This window comes from Pleurodeles waltl, chromosome 11 (assembly GCF_031143425.1).
Source record: "Pleurodeles waltl isolate 20211129_DDA chromosome 11, aPleWal1.hap1.20221129, whole genome shotgun sequence".
NCBI lineage: Eukaryota > Metazoa > Chordata > Amphibia > Caudata > Salamandridae > Pleurodeles > Pleurodeles waltl.
Window position 1 is genome coordinate 926,617,954 of NC_090450.1, and position 22,911 is coordinate 926,640,864.

A 22,911-nucleotide genomic window follows, 5' to 3' on the forward strand; every position below is an offset into this window, starting at 1 on the left:
GCCGGATACTGGGGTGCCTGGATCGAAGGCGACCCCGACGCCGGCCTCGACGTCTGCGACGCCGGAGAAAACACAAGAGGCTGCACCACCTCAATCACTGACGCCTGACCAGGTGAAGTCGGTGACGCCGGAGAGGGCAACGGCGTCGATGGATGCGGCGTGACCGTGGGGCTGACCTCCCAAGTCCTCCGACGCCGAGCCGAAGGTGACCTCGAATGAGACTCCTTGCTGGAGTGACGTCGTGAGTCTCTACGGCGCCGGGAGTCTCGATGACGCCGGTGAGACCTTGGCGAAGAAGACTTCTTATGATGTTTCTCCTTCTTCTTTGACTTTGCCATGAATAACTTGGCCTCGCGCTCTTTGAGGGCCTTCGGATTCATGTGTTGACATGAATCGCAAGTCGAGACGTCGTGGTCGGAGCTCAAACACCATAGACAGTCGGAGTGAGGATCTGTAACTGACATCTTGCCCCCACACTCTCGACAGGGCTTGAAACCCGACTTCCTCTGAGACATTGTTACCGCAGAGAAGACTACGCAGCAGACAATACACTGTAACCACGAAGGTAACAGTAACTCCCTCGAAGATAACCGTTTCGAATGCACGGAAAAAAGGGAACTGTCATCGGCACGTCGGCGAGGACTTCTTATTGCCTGTATGACGTCAGACGGCGTCGCGTGGGCTAGAGTGACGTCCTCGTCGACGTGCAGAGACTAGTAAGAAGATTTCCGTCAAATGCTGGCGCCATGGGAGTATTCATCAGGTGAGGAATCCACAGGTAGTTGTATCCATCAGAAAGGAAAGAACATCTGAAGCTTCCCACAACAGGTGTTGTCGCAGGGAGGAGTTGCATGTTACTGCTTGGCTGGGGCAGCTCCTTTGGGGAGCCACCTTTGCCACTATTCCTACAGTAGGCACCACTGAAGTATCATCTTGTGGAAGTTTGTTAGGTTGGCTGCCGAAAGACTTGGAGGCTTTGCTGGAAGTGGTCTTGGAGACTACATGATACGCTGAGAAGCAAAAGAAACCCACAGGGTAGGAGTCTGTAGAGCACCATGGCCTTTACTGGTGCCTTGAGCCTTTGCCTATTTATGAGAAGTATGCACCACGAGGGAATTAGATGTAATCTGTTGTGTAAGCCCTACTCAAGACTTTGTGGTAGGAGATGGTATTGTGTGGAGTGGAGGGCTGCACAGGGTAAAGATCGAGATCTGTAACCCCCGGTGGATCCACATCATAGGAATCCTATTTGTCTCTTTGTGGGGGTCATGTATGGTCTCTCCATCCCCCCCCCCCCAACCCCATGCTACCCCACAACAGATGTCGCAAGAGGACTCAGTGTTCAAGGGGAAGAGACAAAGATTTCAGATCTGGCAGAGGTCGGCCCAGTTGTATTTTGCACAACCCCAAGGGAAATATAGAAAAAGTGTACGTTCCATCACAATCAACAATCAAGACATGGTGAGCCAGACCGAGTGGAAGGGAACACGGCTCCCAACAGGTGAGGCCTCACTCGGAGAAGAAGTCGACTGGAGAGTCACCCTGGATGAAACAGCAGACACTGACACAATACTACAGCAGGAAAACACAATAAAAATCAATATCTACAGAGAGAGAAACTGAGAAGGCTGAAAGGAACACAGACTGCATCGATCCAGAGCACAGGAACACATATCAGAACCCATAAGTGGAAATAAACCTGGAGCCAATGACTATGTAAATTTCAAGCAAATTCACAGTACCTCGTGACACGAGAAGAATTCTTCAAAGAAAAACAACTTGCACACATCCAGGCCCAACACTAAATGGCAGGAGCCATGCACAGCATGTGTACTTGCACGTACACATGGCTCAAACATTTCCTTACATAAAGTTACCAAAATGACACCAATTCTGCCAACATAATTTAAATTTCAGCGCGCCCTACTACTTCCCTTGAAAGGTATGGGTTGAATCAAAGTTTATGCCCCAGTCTTAACTTCATTTACCAGTGCAGCTGCTTGGTCACCTGAATCCTCTATCTGGAAACTTCTCATAACTCGACACACTACAATACATGCCTCAATTAGAATACCATTTGACTCTCTAATTGCCTTTGGAACATCCTGACACTTCTACACTAGATTAAGTAATCAGTTAGGGAAATAGCAGTAGCAGTGTTTGATCCTATTTCAACGCATTTTTACAGCACAGGAAGCAAAAGGCAACATGTAGCAACAACACCAACAGTAGATATTTCCCAGAACATCATCAGCACCAAAGGAGGGAGAGTGCTATAACAAATGAAGAAAATAAATGAATGTTACCATTCTTCAAAAAGTGGAGACAAATGTATAAGCCTTTTTTTGTATTACAGCTGCCTAATTGAAACATCAGACCTCACTTCATTTATTGTACAACTCTGAGTAATGAGGAGAATTAACTAATTAGCTACGTTGGTGTCTCGGTATTTAAATTTTGACAAGTGACTTAACTATGCATGATACAATGCAGTTATTGAAATAATTTTCACCCACTTACCATCTTCATCCTCCTCACTTGATTCGTCCCGAAATGGATTAAAATCATCTTCGTCCTCTCCTGAACTCAAAGATTTCACACTTTCGTTGTCAGAAACTCCCTTGTTTGAGGCATCCGAATCACTGTCCATTTCAGAAGAACTACTGCCAGCAAGACCACCAACCTTGCGTGGTTTTTTAGCTTCCCTTTCTATATCGTCACCTGAGAAAGATGTGATTTTTTGTGAATTCTTTACTCTTTAAACTGGACAAAGATTTTCACTTTTATATTAGATTACACACTTGTACACAAAATGAGTAATGATCATTAGTTTGATTAAATATCCAAACCAATGCAAGCATATACAGTTTGGCAAACTAGATATTGAATTCAATTAGGTTGAAGCAAAAATGGACACAAACATGTTGCACTCAATGATAAAAAAAATCATGCAACAAAACTTTAGGTCTTTAATTTTGAAGTTTTCTAAAGAACTAAGTTACTTATGCTTGGTAATGTTTTAGATAAAAAAGTTGCTCACTTTTGGTAACGCATTATCTGGTAGAGAAAAGATCTAGCTTCAGACTCCTTAAGGCACGAGAATGGATCTGGAATTCTTTTCCCATAGCACATCTGTGCATCGTAAGAGGACATTGCACGACCCCGTATCGCTGCCGTCCACTGGATGTGATGTTAACTGAGTCAATATAACCCCCTTGTGCCGTCAATTTCTTCTATGACTATTTTTGGTGCCCAAAACATGGAGCCACATATAGTAACTGCCAATTGAAAGTGAGCTAAATTAAAAGTCACCCTTGTATGAAACAACACTTTTTAATTTAGGATGTGAATTTTCATAACAAAATCTTTTAGACAAAGAACTCAGTTTGCAGAGCAGGGAGGATGAGGGGAAATTGGGGGCTCGTTAAGGAATCTGCAGCTAGATCCTGTCTACCAGATAATGTGTTACCGAAGGTAAGTAACTTGTTCATCTGATAGACATCCAGCCATAGATTCCTTACCTTAGAATCAGATACCAAAGTCACAGGTAAATAAAGTCATAAGACATTCAAAAGCATGGGAATAAGAGTATTCATGCTAGTATGACAAATCTGTGTTAGAAGCCACCCAAAAATATGAATATAAAACTTTTTGCACCCTTAATGATATCTGAACCCATGCATGCTCACCCATAACATCTGGTGAGAAGACCAAAGAATTAAAGTCCCAAAGATATTGAAAGCATGGGGTTAACGTTGCCCATGACAGTAGGACAATTTTGCCAAATTACCCTAAGAATAAAAATTCAAATTCTTGTATATCCAGACCCAAACTGCATGTTTAATACATGTTAAATAGATCAGGCCATTCCACTGAGCAGTAACTCCTTGCCATATTAAATTCTGTCCTAGCCAGACCTGCCCTGTAAAAACACAGAGAAAGGCCCATCTCCTGTAGATAAAGCATAAAACGTGTTCTATGAAAAAGAAGTTAAAGACAACAATAGCAACTATTGGCCTAAAATCAGTCTTTTCCCTGGGAAACGTAACTAGAAATAATACAAATACCTCTAGGATATGCTGTGAAATATATATTGACATAGGAGCAACATAATTAAACACCTATATAATAACAAGAGTAAATGTATTACTTCTAGATATGAAAATAAAGCAGAGTAATCAGTCAGACAATACAGACATAACAGTATGGAACCTATAGTGGGCATCATACCACTTAGGAAAGCAACAGCCATTCAAACTGTCAGAGTATTGCAAATTTGCTGAGACACCACCAAGCAATAGTAGCATAAAGTTGAATAAGACAGTAAGCTTGAAAAAGAAACTGACAGCCTAGCGAAAACCAAAGTTAGCACATGACCCTACTATATGAATAAAGACCCAACTAAAGATTATCTAGAAAAGGTCTCCCATATTTAAACCAGAAAATGTAAAGGATTCTATAATAAAAAAGAATTAAACTTAATTTGGGTATTCCATCTAGGGACAGCACTCCGCAAAGTGTGAACCAAACCTACAAACTACTGGAGTCAGCTGAATAATAAAGATAGATGTCACCTAGAAGAGCAACAATACTTTAATATAATACTAACAGTATTCTACAAAATTTATAAGTTATGAAGTAAACACGTATTTCCCCACCCCACATGTGCAAACGTATATGAACATCTTCATAGAAAAGAAAAAGTACACTATTAGAGGGAAACTTCCTACAGAAAAGAAGGAAATCTTAAATAACGCAAAGCGTCAGAATGACCCCTAAAGAGTCAAGAATATTAAGTACTCTGTACAATAGAATTAATAGACTCTATGGAACGACTGTCTTAAAGGAGACTTATGATAACCTGACAATGTCGGGAAAAAATGAAAGGATGTTTTAAGGATATGTATAAACCAACAAATGTCTAAACAAATGAGTAGAATAACCACCAAACTATAATGGCTATAAGACGGAACCTTAAGAGCAAAAATATATTGGGCCCGATTACAACTTTGGAGGAGGTGTTAATCCGTCCCAAATGTGATATACCACCAGCCATATTACGAGTTCCATAGGATATAATGGACTCTTAATACGGCTGGTGGTAAATCCGTCACTTTACCGTCACTTTTGGGACGGATTAACACCTCCTCCAAAGTTGTAATCAGGCCCATAATGTCTAAAGGCTCATAAGATGAAAACCTTTCAGTTTACAATGTACTAAATCTAGCAAAAGTCGATAACTTTTACTATCAATCATAAGTAAAGTCACGTATCACCGAAATGTAAAGCAAACACCAAGGGTAAAAGAAGTACCCACATAAACTAATGATGTAGTCTACAAGCTACCATCTTTGAAATACAAGAAGGGGTTTTGGGACAGACACCCTCAGTACTGTACTATACCATCAATGGCACATCATTATATTGATTAATGCCATAAATAAAGCATAAGGCTGCACACATACCTTCTAAAAGTATAAGAGACATCATCATATTAAAGACTAATAAGAGGATCATTGTAAATAAATACTCTTATCAAAAGGTAAATCATATATACAGAGAATCCCCCGGAGTTATCAAAAGGATGTAAGGTATACCAAAACTTACAAATTCTTGACATTGTAAATCAGTGAAAATAACCATACACAGAGGGTGTAACTGTACGCACAAACAAGAGTTTAATTGTACACAAGCTGAGTAATCCCGGCTCAGCATATATATATATATATATATATATATATATATATATCAAACAGTACCTTAAAGATCATTAAGGCTTCCAGTACTCCACGATGGTTTAAACCAGTAGGTTTTTTTGAACAAAACAGGAACGTGTTTCGGCGTGACCGCCTTTATCAACCTGCAGGCTGCAATTTTGGCCCCCTTTATATATCCCATGTGCTATAATTCACTTAAAGCAATACACTACATTGAAAAATAATAAAATGTGACACAAAATGCAAATAAATCACAAATGTTTCCAAAACTCAAATCACGGAGAAACTGTTACACATATGTTATTAGAGAAATTAACAGTGTCTAAACTAATTTGTATAGTTCATCCTATTGGACATTTGTTAATAGGAGAAATCTCATGTGGCCGTGTAACACGTCATAAATTGAATTGGGTGACATTATATTTGCTCGAAAATTACAAGCTTTTCCTGTCACTAAATGTGAACTATTAGTAATGGTTGAATTAACCATATTAGCTTAAATGTATGCATAACTCTTCACTTGAATTCAACCCCACTGGTTCTCTTGAATCTAATGCCAATATATATCTGGACTCTAATTTTCTCAAATGTTTCTCCCTGTCACCTCCACGAATGTCCTTTCTGATACCATCTATTACACTGTATCTGACCTCTTCTGTACGCCCACCATGAAACTCATGTATGTGCCGGGCAACCGGGTAAGACTCATCTTTATTAGCTATAGCCCTTAGATGTTGCAAAATTCTTTTATGTACTTGAAGTTTGGTGCTGCCTACATATAACTTTGGACAACTGCATTTCAAAATGTAGATTACATATTCACTCTTGCAGTCATATCTGCCTTTGATAGTATGTATTATTCTATGAGCTTGCTCAATGGTTTTGATATTTTCCCAATTTTTGCACGCCTATGTAAGGCGTACATTTGAAGAATCCATCTTGTGATTTTAACCAACTGTTTTTCAAAGGTTTAACTTGTCTCATCACTTTTGACCAAAATATCTCTCATCGATGTTCCTTTCCTGTATGTTATAATCGGCCTGTTACTTATTTCTGTGCCTATGACTATCACTTTTAAGCATATGCCAATGTTTCTGTAATAACTTTCTTACAGATTCATGAACAGTGTTAAAAGTAGTGATAAATCTCACATTACCTGTATCTTTTCGTTTGTTATTTTTCTTAGTCTCCAAAGAGTTTCCTTTCTTATCTGTAGTAAACAACAATTGATCCCTGGTACGGGATTTAACTCTTGTGGTACTGTTCTCTAGGATCTCATTGGAATACCCCCTCTGTCTTAATCTCTCTATCATATTGCTCTCAACATTTACGTATTCTTGTTCTGTAGTGCAAATCCTTTTTGCTCTCAATAACTCTCCAAAGGGGATATTATTTTTCAATGACTGTGGATGGTGACTTCTGGCATGTAATATACTATTTCCAGCTGTGGCCTTCCTGTACAGTGTGGTCTCAATTCTGTTATCTACAACAATCACTTTGATATCTAGAAATTAGATTGTTTGTGGGTCAATTTTGCCTGTAAATCTCAAATTACAATCATTGGTGTTAATTTCTTTGATAAAATTATTGCCAGTGGTTGGGTCTCCCTTCCAAATAATAAAAATATCATCAATGTATCTGAGCCACATGATAATATTGTCGCTCCATTTGTCCAAAGGGAAGTTGTTTAAGATCTGTTCCTCCCACCAACCCATGAATAGGTTGGCATAACTAGGAGCAAAGCATGTTCCCATCGCTGTACCACATGGCTGCTCAAATCTCATTGTTGAAATAAAACATGTTATGATGTAAACACCATGAGATCATTTCTAACAGCATTTTACTATGATGATAAAAATTAATAGATCTCTTTTTTTAGAAAATACTAAACTGCCTGAACTCCCAAATTGTGCGGGATGCTTGTGCATAGTGCTGTTACATCTAATGTCATCAAAAGAAAATCACTTTCCCAGCTTACATCAAAGATCATTCTTAAAAAGTCACTACTGTCCTGTAAATAAGATGATAAATTTCTAACTAGCGGTTGTAAATATGCATCTATATACTGGGATACAAATTCGAACAGGCTCCCTCAAATAGAGACGATGGGCCTCCCAGGTGGTTTGAGTGCATTTTTGTGGATCTTTGGTATTAAATAAAATACAGGTAATTTGGGGAAGTCTACTTCGAGAAACCTGTACTCTTGCTCACTTATGAGACCCCTGTCTCTCCATTGTGCCAATTCTAGATCAAATTTTACTTTTACATTTTCCACATGCTCCAAATTAATTCTTTTGTAACATTTAATATCATTCAACTGTGTATAGGCCTCTTCCATGTATTGTTGTCTAGACCAAATTACAATGTTTCCTCCTTTGTCAGAACTCAGCACCACAATTTCTGGATTATTGGACAATTTGTTCAATGTTTTATGGTACCCACTATTCTGTGTTTTTGCTTTCTTGACTACCTGGACCCTCAAAATCTTAAATCCTTTAATTAAAGTGTCAGAAAATTGATCAATTATGTCTCCACTGTATGCTGGAATAGTTCTAGACTTAGGCTTCAGCCCTGATGTTCCTTCTTGGTCTAAACGTATGCCCTCTAATTCCAGTCTTTCAATTACTTGTTCTTCATTTAATTCTTCCATAGAGCTGTCTTCCAGTTCCCAAAGGTCCTTCATTAGCATCATATCTTCAATAAGTAAGTTCTGACTTGTGTGCCTCTCACTGTGTATACCTGATTCTTCAATGTTCACCACCTGAGACAATGTCCTCTTATTTTTAACTGTATGGATTTTGAACAATTTTAATTTCCGTATGAATAAAAACAAATCAATGCGACTTTGCACGTAGTCAAAATCATCGGGCTGGCGGTACGAGAGGCCTAATGTCAAGTTCTCTCTGTCCTCTTCGTCTAATATAATATTGGACAAATTGACCACCGTCTTGTCATCTATCAATATCGTTTGTTGATTCGAGTCATCTTTCCTCCTTCGTCGGTCAAAGTTTCTTTTGCCCCCTCATCTCTTCTGCCTCTGTCTCTTGTTCTGATTCCTCCCCTCCAGGGTCTGTGATTTGTTCTTCGGTCTTTCCTTAAAAAATCAAATTAATCTTGTAATGAAGTATGAGACTCAACCCGTGACGATTCTTCAAAGTCAGTGTCAGATCTCTCACTCATCCCCACATTAGATATTTTCCTTTCTGTGTTGTAATTTTTACTAACTGACTCCTTCCCTTTTTGGTGTCTCCAATAATCAAATTTCTTTGCAAATGTGTATATTTGTCCTGTTTCATAATCAAATGTGCCCATTTAGGGCTGTTAGAGGTGTGCAAGGTAGTAGCCAATGGGCTATTGACCTTTGGGGTCACTACACACCCTATATGACCATTGCCTAGGAGAAGTGGGCATAATCCACTCCCAGAATTCCTAAGTATGCCATCACAAAGACGGCTACTTCAGAAAAATCGTCCCAGCTCGCAGTAGCCCAGTGACACGCCTACCGGTCTAGCTAATTTTACTGCCTGACCAGGTGCCAAATGAATCCTGTACAAAGGGCGTGGCTTCCTCTCCTATGAGGTGAGCCAGTTTCGCATTTCAAAAGGAGCAGCCCTTTGAGGTTTGCCAACTTAGGAAGGCTAACCTGCAGGTCATCATGTGGGAGGAGGTGTTGCACCCTCTTCCCAGACAGGTTTTTGATCTGGGCCTCCTGAGAGCAGAAGGCTCTCAACCCAGGGGTCCAAAATGGTGTCTCGGGTGGCAGGTTGGTAGAAACCAGCCCATGAACACACCAGAGGTGCCCTCTGGGTGCATGTATTGGTAAATCCAACACAGACATCAGTGTGGGTTCACCAATACGAGATGTTTGATACCAAACATCCCTATTTTCAGGGAAGCCATCATGCAGCTGGGGAACTCGTATTGACCAGTTTCCAGCACAGCTTCCCTGGTCACTTACTATGCCTGAAAATTGACAAAGATATAGCAGGGATATACCTGCTCTCACATGTAATACAATGCAGCCTGCCTTAGGGCTGTAAGGCCTGCTAGATGGGTAACTTACATGTATGGCATGCAGTGTAAAGGAACATGGCACACAGGCTGTGTGCCATGTCGTGATTTCACTTTTGTTTGCACCAAGACATGCAGCCTGCAATGACAACCTGTCATGTGTTTGGTGAGGGGTTGCTTAGGGTGGCACAATTTGTGCCCACCATTTACAAGGGACTTGCACAGACCGTGCTAAAGGTTTTGTCAACTGGAAAAACTGCCGTTTTGGGAAAGAGCTCTGGCACTGGGCACCTGGTTAGCAGGAACCCAGTGCATTTTCACTTTTTTTGCCATGGTGGAATGGTCTTGGATTCTCTCTGGCAGTTCAGTCTTAGCAAGGGCATAACACACCTTGATACAAAACATTACCCATCTGGACAACATCCTCTTTTTGAAATGCCTTACAATTCCTGCTGCGGGTGTGAACCACAAAGAGGTGGTCGCCATACAGATGCTGACTGGGGTGAGGGATTGGTATCAGAACTGGGTCTGGTACAGACGCCTGAGGATTCTGAACCAGCGCAAGCATAGAAGGGTCCGGAGTGAACCCTGGCGACAGAGTAAATGTCAGGACTGGCGACATACAGAGTTGGTGACTAGTCCCATGAGGATGGTAGGCTCCTGGGAAGGGCCTACCATAAGAAGTGGCAACAGTAATCACCTGAAGCATGCTATGCCTGTAACAATAACCATGAAGCACCTTCAACAACTCCTCTCCACTGGAAGAACTGAGCTCACTAGCATATAAAAGTAGTAGGCAATCTACATATAGGCTGACTATATGAATGCAATTTTGCTTAGCTCACATTATACCACTAGATTAACTTCTTAGCTATAATGTGTTATGTGCTAAATTACCTGAGGATTCAAGTAAGAGAACTATCCCCAGGTGGGACACTGCTGACCATATCAACTATTAGGGGAGGATACAAAGCTACATTAAGCTATTGCCAAAAATGTTTACTAGACATGGGCAGGAGCTTAAATCCCATTGTGAAGACTACTTACAGACAGCAGTCTTGGAAGGAGAACAGACCAGACTGGAATTCATTGAGTATGTAGAAACACTTGCTTCAAATATATAAATTTCAATTTCCTCTACCAAACACATGTGAGTTCCAGGTAACTAAAAACATAACTGAAAACACACCTTCCCAAGTTTGAGAACATAACACCATGGTGTACTGCCGCACAGGACTTCAAGACTACTGGAGACAGGTCTCAACACACCTAAATTAGGATTCCTTAGACTGATGCCATGCACCAAACATTTAAAATCAGACTCAGTTGGTTCATCGTGCTATGTTCCTGGCTAAGATGCATACAGTATAGTAATGTAAGTCAACTAAGCCCCAACCATTGAAGGGTGGGCAACAAACTAGACACTAGTTAAAAGTGGAAATAGACAATTAGGCAAGCCAGTTATTTAAAACAAAACAGGGAGGATAGGAAAGTGAAGCGCAGAGACTCTTCACTCATACAACTCTCCAATGAAATGAGAATGCAACCAGGACACTCCACATGCAAACTCAACAGACCTGCTAGAATGTTTGAAATGAACGTACAATAGATATCAAATGAGGTGTGGAATAATCGGGAGATTATACAGTGGCAAGGAACGGTCTGGAGTAAGTGACATGGAGTGACACATACAATGGGAGGAGGTCAAAATTTTATCTACGTGGAATCAATGCTGCCCATCACTGCATCTTGACACAGCTCAACTTCTGGAATAGGGAAAACAGTGTGAGTATCCATACTTCATCTGTGTTTAAACAGTCAACACTGAGTGGAGCTGTAGGCAGTGAGGAAAAAATGGGTAATATCTGAAATGTGACATCTTGTAGGGAGCGCCTGTGAGATCTAGAGAAGTCTAGCAAGACTGAGTAAAAGTCCGTCAAACGTAATGTGCCCCCCGCCCCACACATTTCACACCTCTAACCAGAGCAACATTTGCCTCATGTCATACTGGTGCCATTTGGAAAGCATAGAACAAAGTTAGTTTTGGTCTATTAGGTAAGAGCTATTAATCAGCCATTTCGGCCTTTTGTGGTTGCCAGACCAAACTTCTCGGTTCAGGTTAACTGTTGTAATAAGGTTTCACAACAGTCTCCAACATATTTCCTCCCTACCTATTCATGATGCATATATCGGACTTACATCTGGTCTTAATTCATCTGATGCCCTCATCTTTTGGGCTACTGCACAACTGTCCACTCGGTTTGCTAACCACTTAGACTGCCTTGACCCAAAAAGAGCATTGAGGTTCTACCTTGACCTCACAAAAGAGTTAGGTGTATGATCAAATCTTAGTAGGGTGTGTAGGAATCCAGCAGGGAAGGTCATGGAGAAATGCAGCATCTTACAATGGATAGTGCTCTGCATAAAGCTCACCAATGCACTGGCCATAAAGTAACACCCCGAGGCTTTGCACGCCCATTCCCCACCGCCAAGGCTCAGACCACTGTTTTTGCTCCCTGAGTCTTTGTCCTGGACAGCTGTCTGGAAGCTTCATGGGCATCTCTCCTTATATTTACTAAGCACTACTGCTTGGATGGACAGGTCCATTAAGACAGGCATTTTGCCTCTTCTGACTTTTTGGTCTAAAATCCATTCTGCAGACCCACCTCCAGGGAGGTATTGCTTGGGCATCGATTCTAAGGTAAGGAATCTATGGCTAGACATCTCTATCAGATGAACAAGTTACTTACCTTTGGTAACTCCTTATCTGGTAGACTATGCAGCCACAGATTCCTTGCCGACCCTCCCACCCCATCCTCCCCACTCTGAACTGAATACACAGCAGGGTCACCCTTTTAAGGGCCTGAGACATGTATACCAGTCTGACAATTGCTCGAGACTCCGCGATTCCTACTTGTAAGGTTATGAAAAAGAAACCGAAGTCTGCGTGCTGAAGTGGTGTCTATATAGGCAGCATGCATGTCACTTCCAGTGTGGCCGATGCAGAGCTAAACTATGCCAACTACCGGCATGCGCAGGGGTACCGCTCAAACATTTCCAGATCCAATTTGTCTTCTGTGGAATAATCTACAATAAGGGATATGCAAGTGGAAGTCTCTAGCATATCTATATAGAGCTTTATTCCATTTCTTGTTTTAATTTTGAGCATGGTTAAAATGATTCTTGAGAACACCCAACAGAACCAACAAGGTCTTGGGGCAAATTAAATTTCAAAGTATTTTATTCAGCCCATCCTTCACCCACTTACATCAAATAAAAGAAATTCAGTGCATAAAATATCTTCAAATATTCTACAAAAACTTGGTAACACCACAAATTAAACTTTGCTTCATGTCAGTTTCAAGCCAAGAATAATCTGTATAATTCAACATTTCAGTTGTGTGGTAAGTACATTTCATCATACCTTTGCGCTTTTGAGGCTTGCTTTCTTTACAAGGGCTGTCCCTAGGAGAGTTGTTATTGCTGCGACCAGTCATATCTATTCCCAGCAAGCTGAAGAGTTTCTTTCGGTCAGGAGCAGGGAAGTGCTTCTCAATAAGAGACTGTAAAACTCCTCTGAAGGCAAAAAATAGAAAACATATACAGCTTAAATACAAGCAAAACCTTGCTAAAATGATGGGCTTAGGAATATAAAAGGAAGAAAGAAAAAACGGTTTAAAAAAAAAAAAAAGAAAAAAAAAGAAAAAACAACTGCCTAAACTGAATACCCTTTTTGACTTCACTGGTCAATCAACACTGACATTACTTATAGGAGAAACCTCAAGTTATGGAGCAGCCTGCAGAGCTCAAATTATTTCCAGCCAACAGCTCTGAATCTGACATGGACAACTGAATAATCTTTGGGCTTCCATTGATCTTGGATTTACTATACTTGATAACAGAACACAAAGCAGAGGGACCCACTGCAATCTTTTAGGATACCAAAGAGGAAATTGCTTAAAATGTTTAAAAACATCTTTAACTAAGAAAATACACAACATAGGTTAGAAAGTTAGAATTTCACAAACAGTTATGAAGTAGCAATAGGAGCATCTACAAGCAAACATTGTGGGGTGTAAAAATGACCTAATGAAGTGAGGTAAAGACTAATAAGGACAATTAGACACTTATTGTAAATCAATCAGAAAGTACTGTGGTCAAACAATATACTAAATCAGATGCCTTTTACTGAGAATCTGTTAAGGAGCCCACATAATCCAACACCACAAAGTACTAGTTCTGACTTAAATTAACAAGTTACAAACCTTGGGTAATGGTCCTTCTGATGGATACGACCTGACCAGAGAGTCCTCAGTTTGAACTACCCCAGGTGCCAGAATACATCCATAACTTTTTATGCTAATTGCTTGTGCATGCTAGAAGGTGGCACCACTGGACTCTGGTGGCTTCACACCATCTCTTAAAGTAACATCATATAGCACTATATAGGCACCATTCCTGCACACTGACATTTGTTTTCCTTAGAAACTCTTTAAAGATTTTAAACCGGATCAACCACAACAGACTTCAAGTTTGACAGTTCAACATCTAATAGAGAACCTTTTAAAAGCCTTAAAACGCCACTCTTAAAAAAAACTAAAAACAAAATGGGGAGCAGGAATGGACCTGAGGAATTTGCAGTCAGATAGAAAATCCTCTGGAAAAAACTTTATATCTGTTGAAAATTTGCCCTTACCCAATGCTTACCCCAGATTTTTTTTTAAATTAATGAAGAACAAGTTGCTTACCTTTGATAACGCCCGTAGAAGTTGGCTCTGTATATACTATCTCAAAGTGAAAGATAGTGTGCATAGAGTCCAAGGTGTACACTTAGAGGTTGATAGTGGCAAAAGTAGATCATTCTAATGCTCAATTTTGTGGTAGTGTGGTCGAGCAGTAGGCTTATCAGAGGGTAGTGTTAAGCATTTGTTGTACACACACAGGAAATAAATGAGGAACACACACAAAGATTTACTCAGGCCAGTATGTTTTTATATAGAAAAAAAAATTCTTAATTTATTTTAAGAAGTAGAAGTTCAAGATTTGGAGTAAATACATAAAATGCAAGGTACTCCACACAGGTAAGTTAAGAACTTTGAATTGGAGAGATAACATATACAGTTTTTGTTAAAATGGCAAGAAGTTATTTTGAAAGTAGACAGTGCAAAAATCAACAGTTCCTGGGGGAGTTAAGTATTGGTTAGTTTGTGAGGTAAGTAAGACACTTACAAGTCTCAGTTCCGGGGCATAGGCAGCCCAACATTGAGGGTTCAAGGCAACCCCAGAGTTACCACATCAGCAGCTCAGGGCCAGTCAGGTGCCGAGGTCAAAGAGGTGCCCAAAACACATTAGCGCGCCTAAAGAGAACAGGGGTGCTCCAGTTCCAGTCTGCCAGCAGGTAAGTACCTGTGTCCTTGGAGGCAGACCAGAGGGGTTTTGTAGAGCACTGGGGACATAAGTAGGCACACAAAACACATCCTCAGCGGCACCGGGGCGGCCGGTGCAGTGTGCAAAGCAGGCGTCGGGCTTTAGATAGGAAACAATGGACGGACCCGGGGTCACTCTAGCAGTGCAGGCAGGCACGGGGGGGGGTGGGGGCTTCTCGGGACAGCCACCACCTGGGCTAGGCAGAGGGTCGCATGAGGGTCACTCTTGCACGGAGGTTCGGTTCCTTCAGGTCCTGGGGGCTGTGGGTGCAGTGCTTGGTCCAGGTGTCGGGTCCCTTGTTACAGGCAGTCGCGGTCAGGGGGAGCCTCTGGATCCTCTTTGCAGGTGTCGCTGTGGGGGTCCAGGGTGGTCGCCTCGGGCTGCTCCTCCCTGTGGTGTTTGTTCTCTGGATCTCGAGGCGGGGGAGTCGGGTGCAGAGGGTGAAGTCTCAAGCTTCCGGTGGGAAACGTGAAGTCTTTATAAGTTGCAGAAAAGTTGCAATAATGTTGCTGGTTGTTGAGCAGAGCCGCTGCTCACGGAGCTTCTTGGTCCTTAGGTGGAGGCCAGTCCTCTGAGGCTTCAGAGGTCGCTGATCCCTGTTGGATGCGTCGCTGTTGCAGTTTTCTCGACTCAGGAGACAGCCCGGTAGGGCTGGGGCCAAAGCAGTTGTCTTCCGTCGTCTCTGCAGGTTCCCAGGTCAGCAGTCCTTCTTAGTTTAGGTTGCAGGAATCTGATTTCCTGGGTTCTTGGGTGCCCCTAAATACTAAATTTAGGGGTGTGTTTAGGCCTGGGAGGGCAGTAGCCAATGGCTACAGTCCTGGAGGGTGGCTACACCCTCTTTGTGCCTCCTCCCTCTGGGGAGGGGGGCAAATCCCTAATCCTATTGGGGGAATCCTCCATACTTAAGATGGAGGATTTCTAAAGGCAGGGGTCACCTCAGCTCAGAGCACATTAGGGGCTGTCCTGACTGGTGGGTGGTGACTCCTTGTTTTTCTCATATTCTCCTCCAACCTTACCACCAAAAGTGGGGGCAGTGGCCGCAGGGGCGGGCATCTCCACTAGCTGGGATGCCCTGGGGTGCTGTAACAAAGGGGGTGAGCCTTTGAGGCTCACCGCCAGGTGTTACAGTTCCTGCAGGGGGAGGTGTGAAGCACCTCCACCCAGTGCAGACTTTGTTCCTAGCCACAGAGTGGCAAAGGCACTCTCCCCATATGGCCAGCAACTCGTCTGGTTTGTGGCAGGCAGGCAGGCAGGCAGGCAGAAACTGGTCAGCCTAACACTAGTGGTCGGATTGGTATTCAGGGGGCATCTCTAAGATGCCCTCTGGGTGCATGTTACAATAAATTCCACACTGGCATTAGTGTGCATTTATTGTGCTGAGAAGTTTGATACCAAGCTTCCCAGATTTCAGTGTAGCCATTATGGAACAGTGGAGTTTGTGTTTGACAAACTCCCAGGCCATTTACTCTTATGGCTACCTTGCACTTACAATGTCTAAGGTTTTGCTTAGACACTGTAGGGGCATAGTGCTCATGCACAGATGCCCTCACCTGTGTTACAGTGCACCCTGCTTTAGGGCTGTAAGGCCCGCTAAAGGGGTGACTTACCTATGCCACAGGCAGTGCGAGATTGGCATGGCACCCTGAGGGGAGTGCCATGTCAACTTACTCATTTTCTCCCCACCAGCACGCACAAGCTGTGAGGCAGTGTGAATGTGCAGAGTGAGGGGTCCTCAGGGTGGCACAAGACATGGTGCAGCCCTTAGAGACCTTCCCTGGCATCAGGGCCCTTGGTACCAGGGGTGCCAGTTACAAGGGACTTATCTGAGGTCCAGGGTTGTGCCAATTGTGGAGACAAAGATACCGTTTAGGGAAAGAACACTGGTGCTGGGTCCTGGTTAGCAGGGTCCCAGCACACTTTCAATCAAAATTTAGCATCAGCAAAGGCAAAAAGTCAGGGGGTAACCATGCCAAGAAGGCATTTCCTTACAGGAACCAAAAGGTTTCTCTCTCTTCTAAATTTAGTTGCTGGTAAGCTTTTACACCCCACAATTGGCATACTGGTGCACTCATGTAAGTCCCTAGTATATGGTACTTGGGTACCCAGGGCATTTGTGCACCAGGGGGCTCCCGTCGGATGCAGCATGTATTATACCACTCATGGGAGCCCATGCAAACTGTCTGCAGGCCTACCATTGCAGCCTGCATGAAATGGTGCATGCACCTTTCACTTCAGATATAAGGCTTGCCTTATATCGTGGTAGCTGCACTTGGATACTAAGTTACCCCTCTGATAGGCCCTTCAGCCCAGGGGCAGAGTGCATGTCCCCAAGCGTGAGGGTGCTCCTGCATGAGCAGGGTAGCCCTACAAGCCCGAGACTCCATTCGCTGAGCTGTTGTTAGGAGTAGGGTTCTAGGTTGAAATTCAGTGCCTATTATGGTCTAAAGCCAGTGGCGCTACAGAACACTATCTTCCCAGTGACCCTTTGATGACTGTTGGGAGGCACTCCCAGAGCAGGGCAAAACCAGTCTTGGGTTACTTGTGTTCCAGTTCAGAGTGGACCTGGCTTGGCAGTTTAGGCTGGACTGTGCCACTGGACCAAGGTCAAGATTGATTTACATATGGCAGGGTCTAATCTGAGGTGGCATGGTGGGCAAAACAATGATGGGTTGGAATATTATCTGAGCGACTGAGTGGTTAGACATATTGCAAGAATCCTTCCCTCACCTTTTCTGTATTTGTAGGGACAAGTGGAGCCTGGCATGGAAGACTACGGATATGCAAGAGGTCTTCTTTTCCAGGCGGCGCATCACTGTTACAGTGAATAAAAAAAGGTAGCAGCTGCTGGAAAGCTTGTACTCTGTTGTTTTGGGTACGCCTTGCCAGTAACTGCATTTAGGATGGCCATGAGAAAAGGTTGCACTTGGAGACATTGGAGATGTTGAAGTAACGTGGAGGAGTTTATAGTAAACTCCCAAGCTGTGGAGGACTGAGATGGCAGCTTGGGAGAGGAATAGGCACTGTTGCCTGCCTATAGTCTTGGTCAGCCATTCATCTAGAAAAGGGAACCAACACAAGGGCACTGGCAGAAATCTTCCTTGATCAAGGGTAGATGAATATCCGCTTCTGTTCGAATTCATAGTGGATGGAAATCTCGAGATGGAATTGGGTGTCAAAGAGGGCATGGGTGTAAAGGATGCCTTTGGCCTTCAAGATGTTGAGACATGGTGCAGGAACCTCTCCTGATCAAAGGGACGATGGGTGTGACGCTCTTGCAAAGGGCTGGAAGCCAAACTCTCTCAAGACGTGATCTCGGTCAGACTGTGGTCTCTTATGAGATTTGCACACTACCACACTACTCTACTTCGATCACACTCTTGAGTCTGGATGACCTTCCACAGAGCGTCACACCCATCGTCAGTGGGCATGCTAGCTTAGCTGAGGGAGATGGAGTTCATTCTTCCTCTTCTTCAGCCTCAATTGCACTAGAGCCAATAACGTCAGACTATGTTTGTGATCTGAGAAGTCCAAAGACGAGACCAAGCCTTCCTTCTCAGCACTGAGGGGATCTGGTTCCCTGAAGACATCCGTGTTCTTTGGTTGGTTGCTTCTGCAACCTGACAAAGCCCCAAGCACCTATGTCTCCAATAACAAAGGGTGTTTCAACAATGAAAGGCAAGACAGAAAGCACATTCAACATTATGAGAGAGAGGCTGCAGATGCTATGGTGGTCATCCTAAAGATATTTAGCATTGCATCAAGAGCATTTCCTGAAAGCTGTCTGTTCTATCACCTACCACATGTCGACATTCTCCATGTCGAAGACTGAAAATTCAAAGGGGACCCAACATTGTGGGACAGTTTTTGAAGTGCAATGTCATGGAGTAGAAATAGTAGAAAGTAATAAGTCTTTCTCTAAGGTGGGAGTAGAGTTAAAACATAAGGGCTCTAAGAATGAACATGGATCACATCAAATCTTGGTGAGCCATCGGATGTGGCTGAGAAAAACAAACAATTGAGTCAGTCAAATGCACAAGAACTACTAAGGGAGGAGTCAAAAAAGCTGTGACTCTTAAGAATTATTCGAACAAAACAACCTGCAAAATCTGAGCACAACACTAAATGGTAGGAGCATGCAGAACATGTCTACAGCCACAAATTCAAACAACTCAAGTTTTCTTTTGCAGTTGATGAACACAGATGAAGAGTCAGGATTGCTGCTTCAGCTCCTTCAAGGGCACAAAAATAAAAGATCTAACATTTGATTGGAAGGGTGGGGATTTTTGCAGGTCTATACTGTCACTTCTTGGCACATTGCTAAGTCAAGGAAAAGTCAATTGTGTCACTTGTACGCATGAACGGTTGCTATAAAAAGATCCCTTCCAGCCTGGCACCTTGAGGGACTATGCAGTTAGATGCATACATCAGAAAATGCATTCATATTAGCATGCATTTAGACTTCAGTAAATTTGTGAAATGTATTTTTATGAAATTTGCAAGAAAAAGGCCACCATTTCATTTTATTCACAAACTGGTGCCATTTTACAGAGTTTCAGACTTTCTATGATATTCTAGTAGATGGTTATGAGGCCAGGTCCTATAGCCAGTTGTGCACAGACAAAGACCATACAAAAAGGTGAAAAGGACTGGTGAATACAACAGATAATAAAAAATAAAAAAATGAATTCAGTTAGGAAAAAAAAACGTAACCAAATAATGAACATCACGCACCATAACCGATCTCACTCACCATGTTTTGCACTTGGTCGTTTTTTTTATTTTTGTATTTCTTTACCACGTGACTTCAGTAAATAAATGTATAGATTCCGCAAAAACCACAGCACTGAGACTGGCCTTATCGCCTGCACCGACATCAGGAGCAGGCTCGACAAAGGTGAAACCGTTGCCCTCATCCTCTTTGACCTTTCCGCAGCCTTCGACACCGTCTGTCACCACACCCTTCGCACACGCCTCTTCGACGCCGGAATTTGCCACAGAGCCCTGGCCTGGCTCACCTCCTTCCTCTCTGGAAGAACCCAAAGAGTCCGCCTCCCCCCGTTCCTGTCGAAGGCCACCAAGACCATTTGCGGAGTCCCCCAGGGATCCTCACTCATTCCCAATCTCTTCAATGTCTACATGGCTCCGCTCGCCAACATCGTCTCCTACGCAGACACTCAGCTCATCCTCTCCCTCACGAAGGACCCCGCAACCGCTAAGAACAACCTCCACACAGGACTCCACGCCATCGCCAACTGGCGCCTCAAGCTGAATTCGGAGAAGACCGAGATAACCATCTTCGTCCCAACAGATCAGCATGGGACGACTTCTGGTGGCCCACCCCAACGCCCACCACCCACACTCGTAACCTCGGCTTCATACTGGACTCCTCGCTCTCTAGGACCCAGCAAATCAACTCCATCTGGTCCTCATGCTTCAACACCCTTGGAATGCTCCGCAAGACCTTCAGATTAATTCCCGTGGAAACCAGAAGAACGGGCACCCATGCCTTCGTCAGCAGCAGACTGGACTACGAGAACACCCTCTACGTGGGAACAGCCGCCAAGCTCCAGAAGAAACTCCATCACATCCAGAACACCTCAGCTCGTCTAATCCTCAACCTCCTTCATCACGAACACATCTCAGCCCACCTCAGAGACCTCCACTGGCTACCCGTCAACAAAAGGAACATCTTCAAACTCCTAATCAATGCTCACAAAGCTCTCTACGACGCCAGACTGACCTACCTCAACACGCGTCTCAAATTCCATATCCCGACACGCCAGCTCCGCCAACCTCGCCCTCGCAACGGTCCCCCTCATACACCGTGCCACAACCTGCGGCAGATCCTTCTCCCACCTTGCCAAAATCTGGAACTCCCTCCCCGCCCTCCTACGTATGACCCAGGACCTCCTGACCTTCAGGAAGCGCCTCAAGACCTGGCTCTTCGAGCAGTAGCAGCACCCCGCCCCCCACCCTTCCTCCCGCCCTCCCTCCCTCCCTCCCGCCCCCCGGCGCCTTGAGACCTTTCCGGGTGAGTAGCGCGCTTAACAAATTACTGATTGATTGATTGACTGGCACAGCAGGGATTTCAGTTATAGTATGTGTTGTGCACTGCATACCGTTGCACACCACAACTGGCCAATATCAGTAACCACACCAATCTTGCCTCTACTATGGTATTGATATGGGAGTTGACCTTTGCACTATAGAAATGAATGGCCAACACGTGTGCTATGTCAAGTATTTCACTAACTGAAACATTTCACATAATAAAAAATTAATAAAAAAAGACCTCAACCAAGCTAACAAATTAAAATAAACATGTCATAAAAATGTATAATGGCGGCAAGTAAACTGATTAATCAGGGTATTCTGCTGAAATTTGCAAACTACTACCCTTTATAGCAATATACAGCTATAATACAGCTACCTATTTACCAATTATGTATCACATAATACATATATACCGACATTTCTATATGACCTGTAACAAAATCTGTGTTAATACATTCCATAGGGGAGTGTCCAAGATGCAGACTATACAAATCGTGTAGAACTGAGCTCTGGCAACCTGGGTCCTCAAAGACACATCCTGACTCCCCCCACAACATAACCATGGTCAGTTCACTGTCTGACTCCAGCAGTCATAAAGAGAACCAGTAAGACATCGCTGTTGCCCTGGCGGAGCTGAGGGTGCAGCAGAGCGTCGTGCAGGGTCGCAGATGCATTGGAGGACTGACGTGCAGGTGCCGGGAAAGTGGTGCCCAAGGAGGCGGAGTAGCGCAGATCTGCACCACACCAGAGAAAGCAGGGCTGCCATGACTGGGGAGGCCATTTGAGGGGCCTAGCTTAACCATTTCCCCCCCCCCCACTCCCACCTACAAACATCACAGCACATGGCTGCCCGACTGGCCTCAGAGCAGTAAGGCGAACCTTGGAGCGCACTGCTGGGGCCATGTGGAACAGTTCAGACCCCCCCCTTCGGACATCATACCGGTGGGGCCTGGCCGGCAGCTGGATAATGGTGGACGCGAAGTAAGGCGGACAGGGGGGAGGGGTATGCTGCAGCTAGCTGCACCAACACAAGACTGCGTGTGGATCCCACCAGACTGCAGCAGCAAGCTGGGGAGCGAATCTCCTAACCCTTATTCCCACTGTGGACCACCTCACCTGACAACAACCCCCCCATTCGAAGGGCATGGAAAGTCGTTGGGGCAGGGGTGTCCTGGACCCATCTACCGGCTGGCTGATTGTCGGTTAAATAGTGATATAATTCTGGCAGTACCTATTTACTTCTGTGGGCAGTTAATCTTGCAGGGATCGTTATGGAGGAGCCCTGTGGCTGCGGGGAGTGCTGGGACCATGCAAGAGCACACTAGATCTGCATACCTGGATGGGACTCCTACCGCATGGCCCATTGGGAGGGCAGGACAGGCCGTATGAAGGTGGCTGGCACCCGCTGCTTCACCACTGGTCATCTCACAGCCCGCGGTGTTAGGTCTGCTGGGGGCATGTGAATGACCGCACACTGGCATCCACAAGGGGTGTCTCATCACCCTCTTATGAGGATCTGCTGGACTGTGGAGGAACGCCACCTCTGGAGACATTCATTGCCATGGCGCCCAGGGCTCTCCCTTCGTCATGCCCCATCCCCGCCCAAGACGGAATGCGACGGACCGCATGGGGCCAGGCTGCCTTGGCATGAATGTCCCTCAACCCTAAGGACATAACAGACTGCAGAACGAGGGGGCCATGC

The 22,911-nt window shown here is 44.0% G+C and overlaps 1 protein-coding gene across 4 annotated transcripts in view; it reads right to left on the reverse strand.

Annotated features, from left to right (window-relative positions):
- SBNO1 (strawberry notch homolog 1) overlaps positions 1-22,911 on the reverse strand; it is a 1,077,952-nt gene that overhangs the window by 508,801 nt on the left and 546,240 nt on the right. For all 4 annotated transcript variants that reach the window (XM_069214997.1, XM_069214996.1, XM_069214993.1 and 1 more), the window contains 2 exons: positions 13,153-13,304; positions 2,521-2,721 (listed from right to left, as the gene is read on the reverse strand). In XM_069214997.1, the coding sequence (XP_069071098.1) occupies positions 2,521-2,721; positions 13,153-13,304 (353 nt within the window). The remainder of the gene's footprint in view (positions 1-2,520; positions 2,722-13,152; positions 13,305-22,911) is intronic.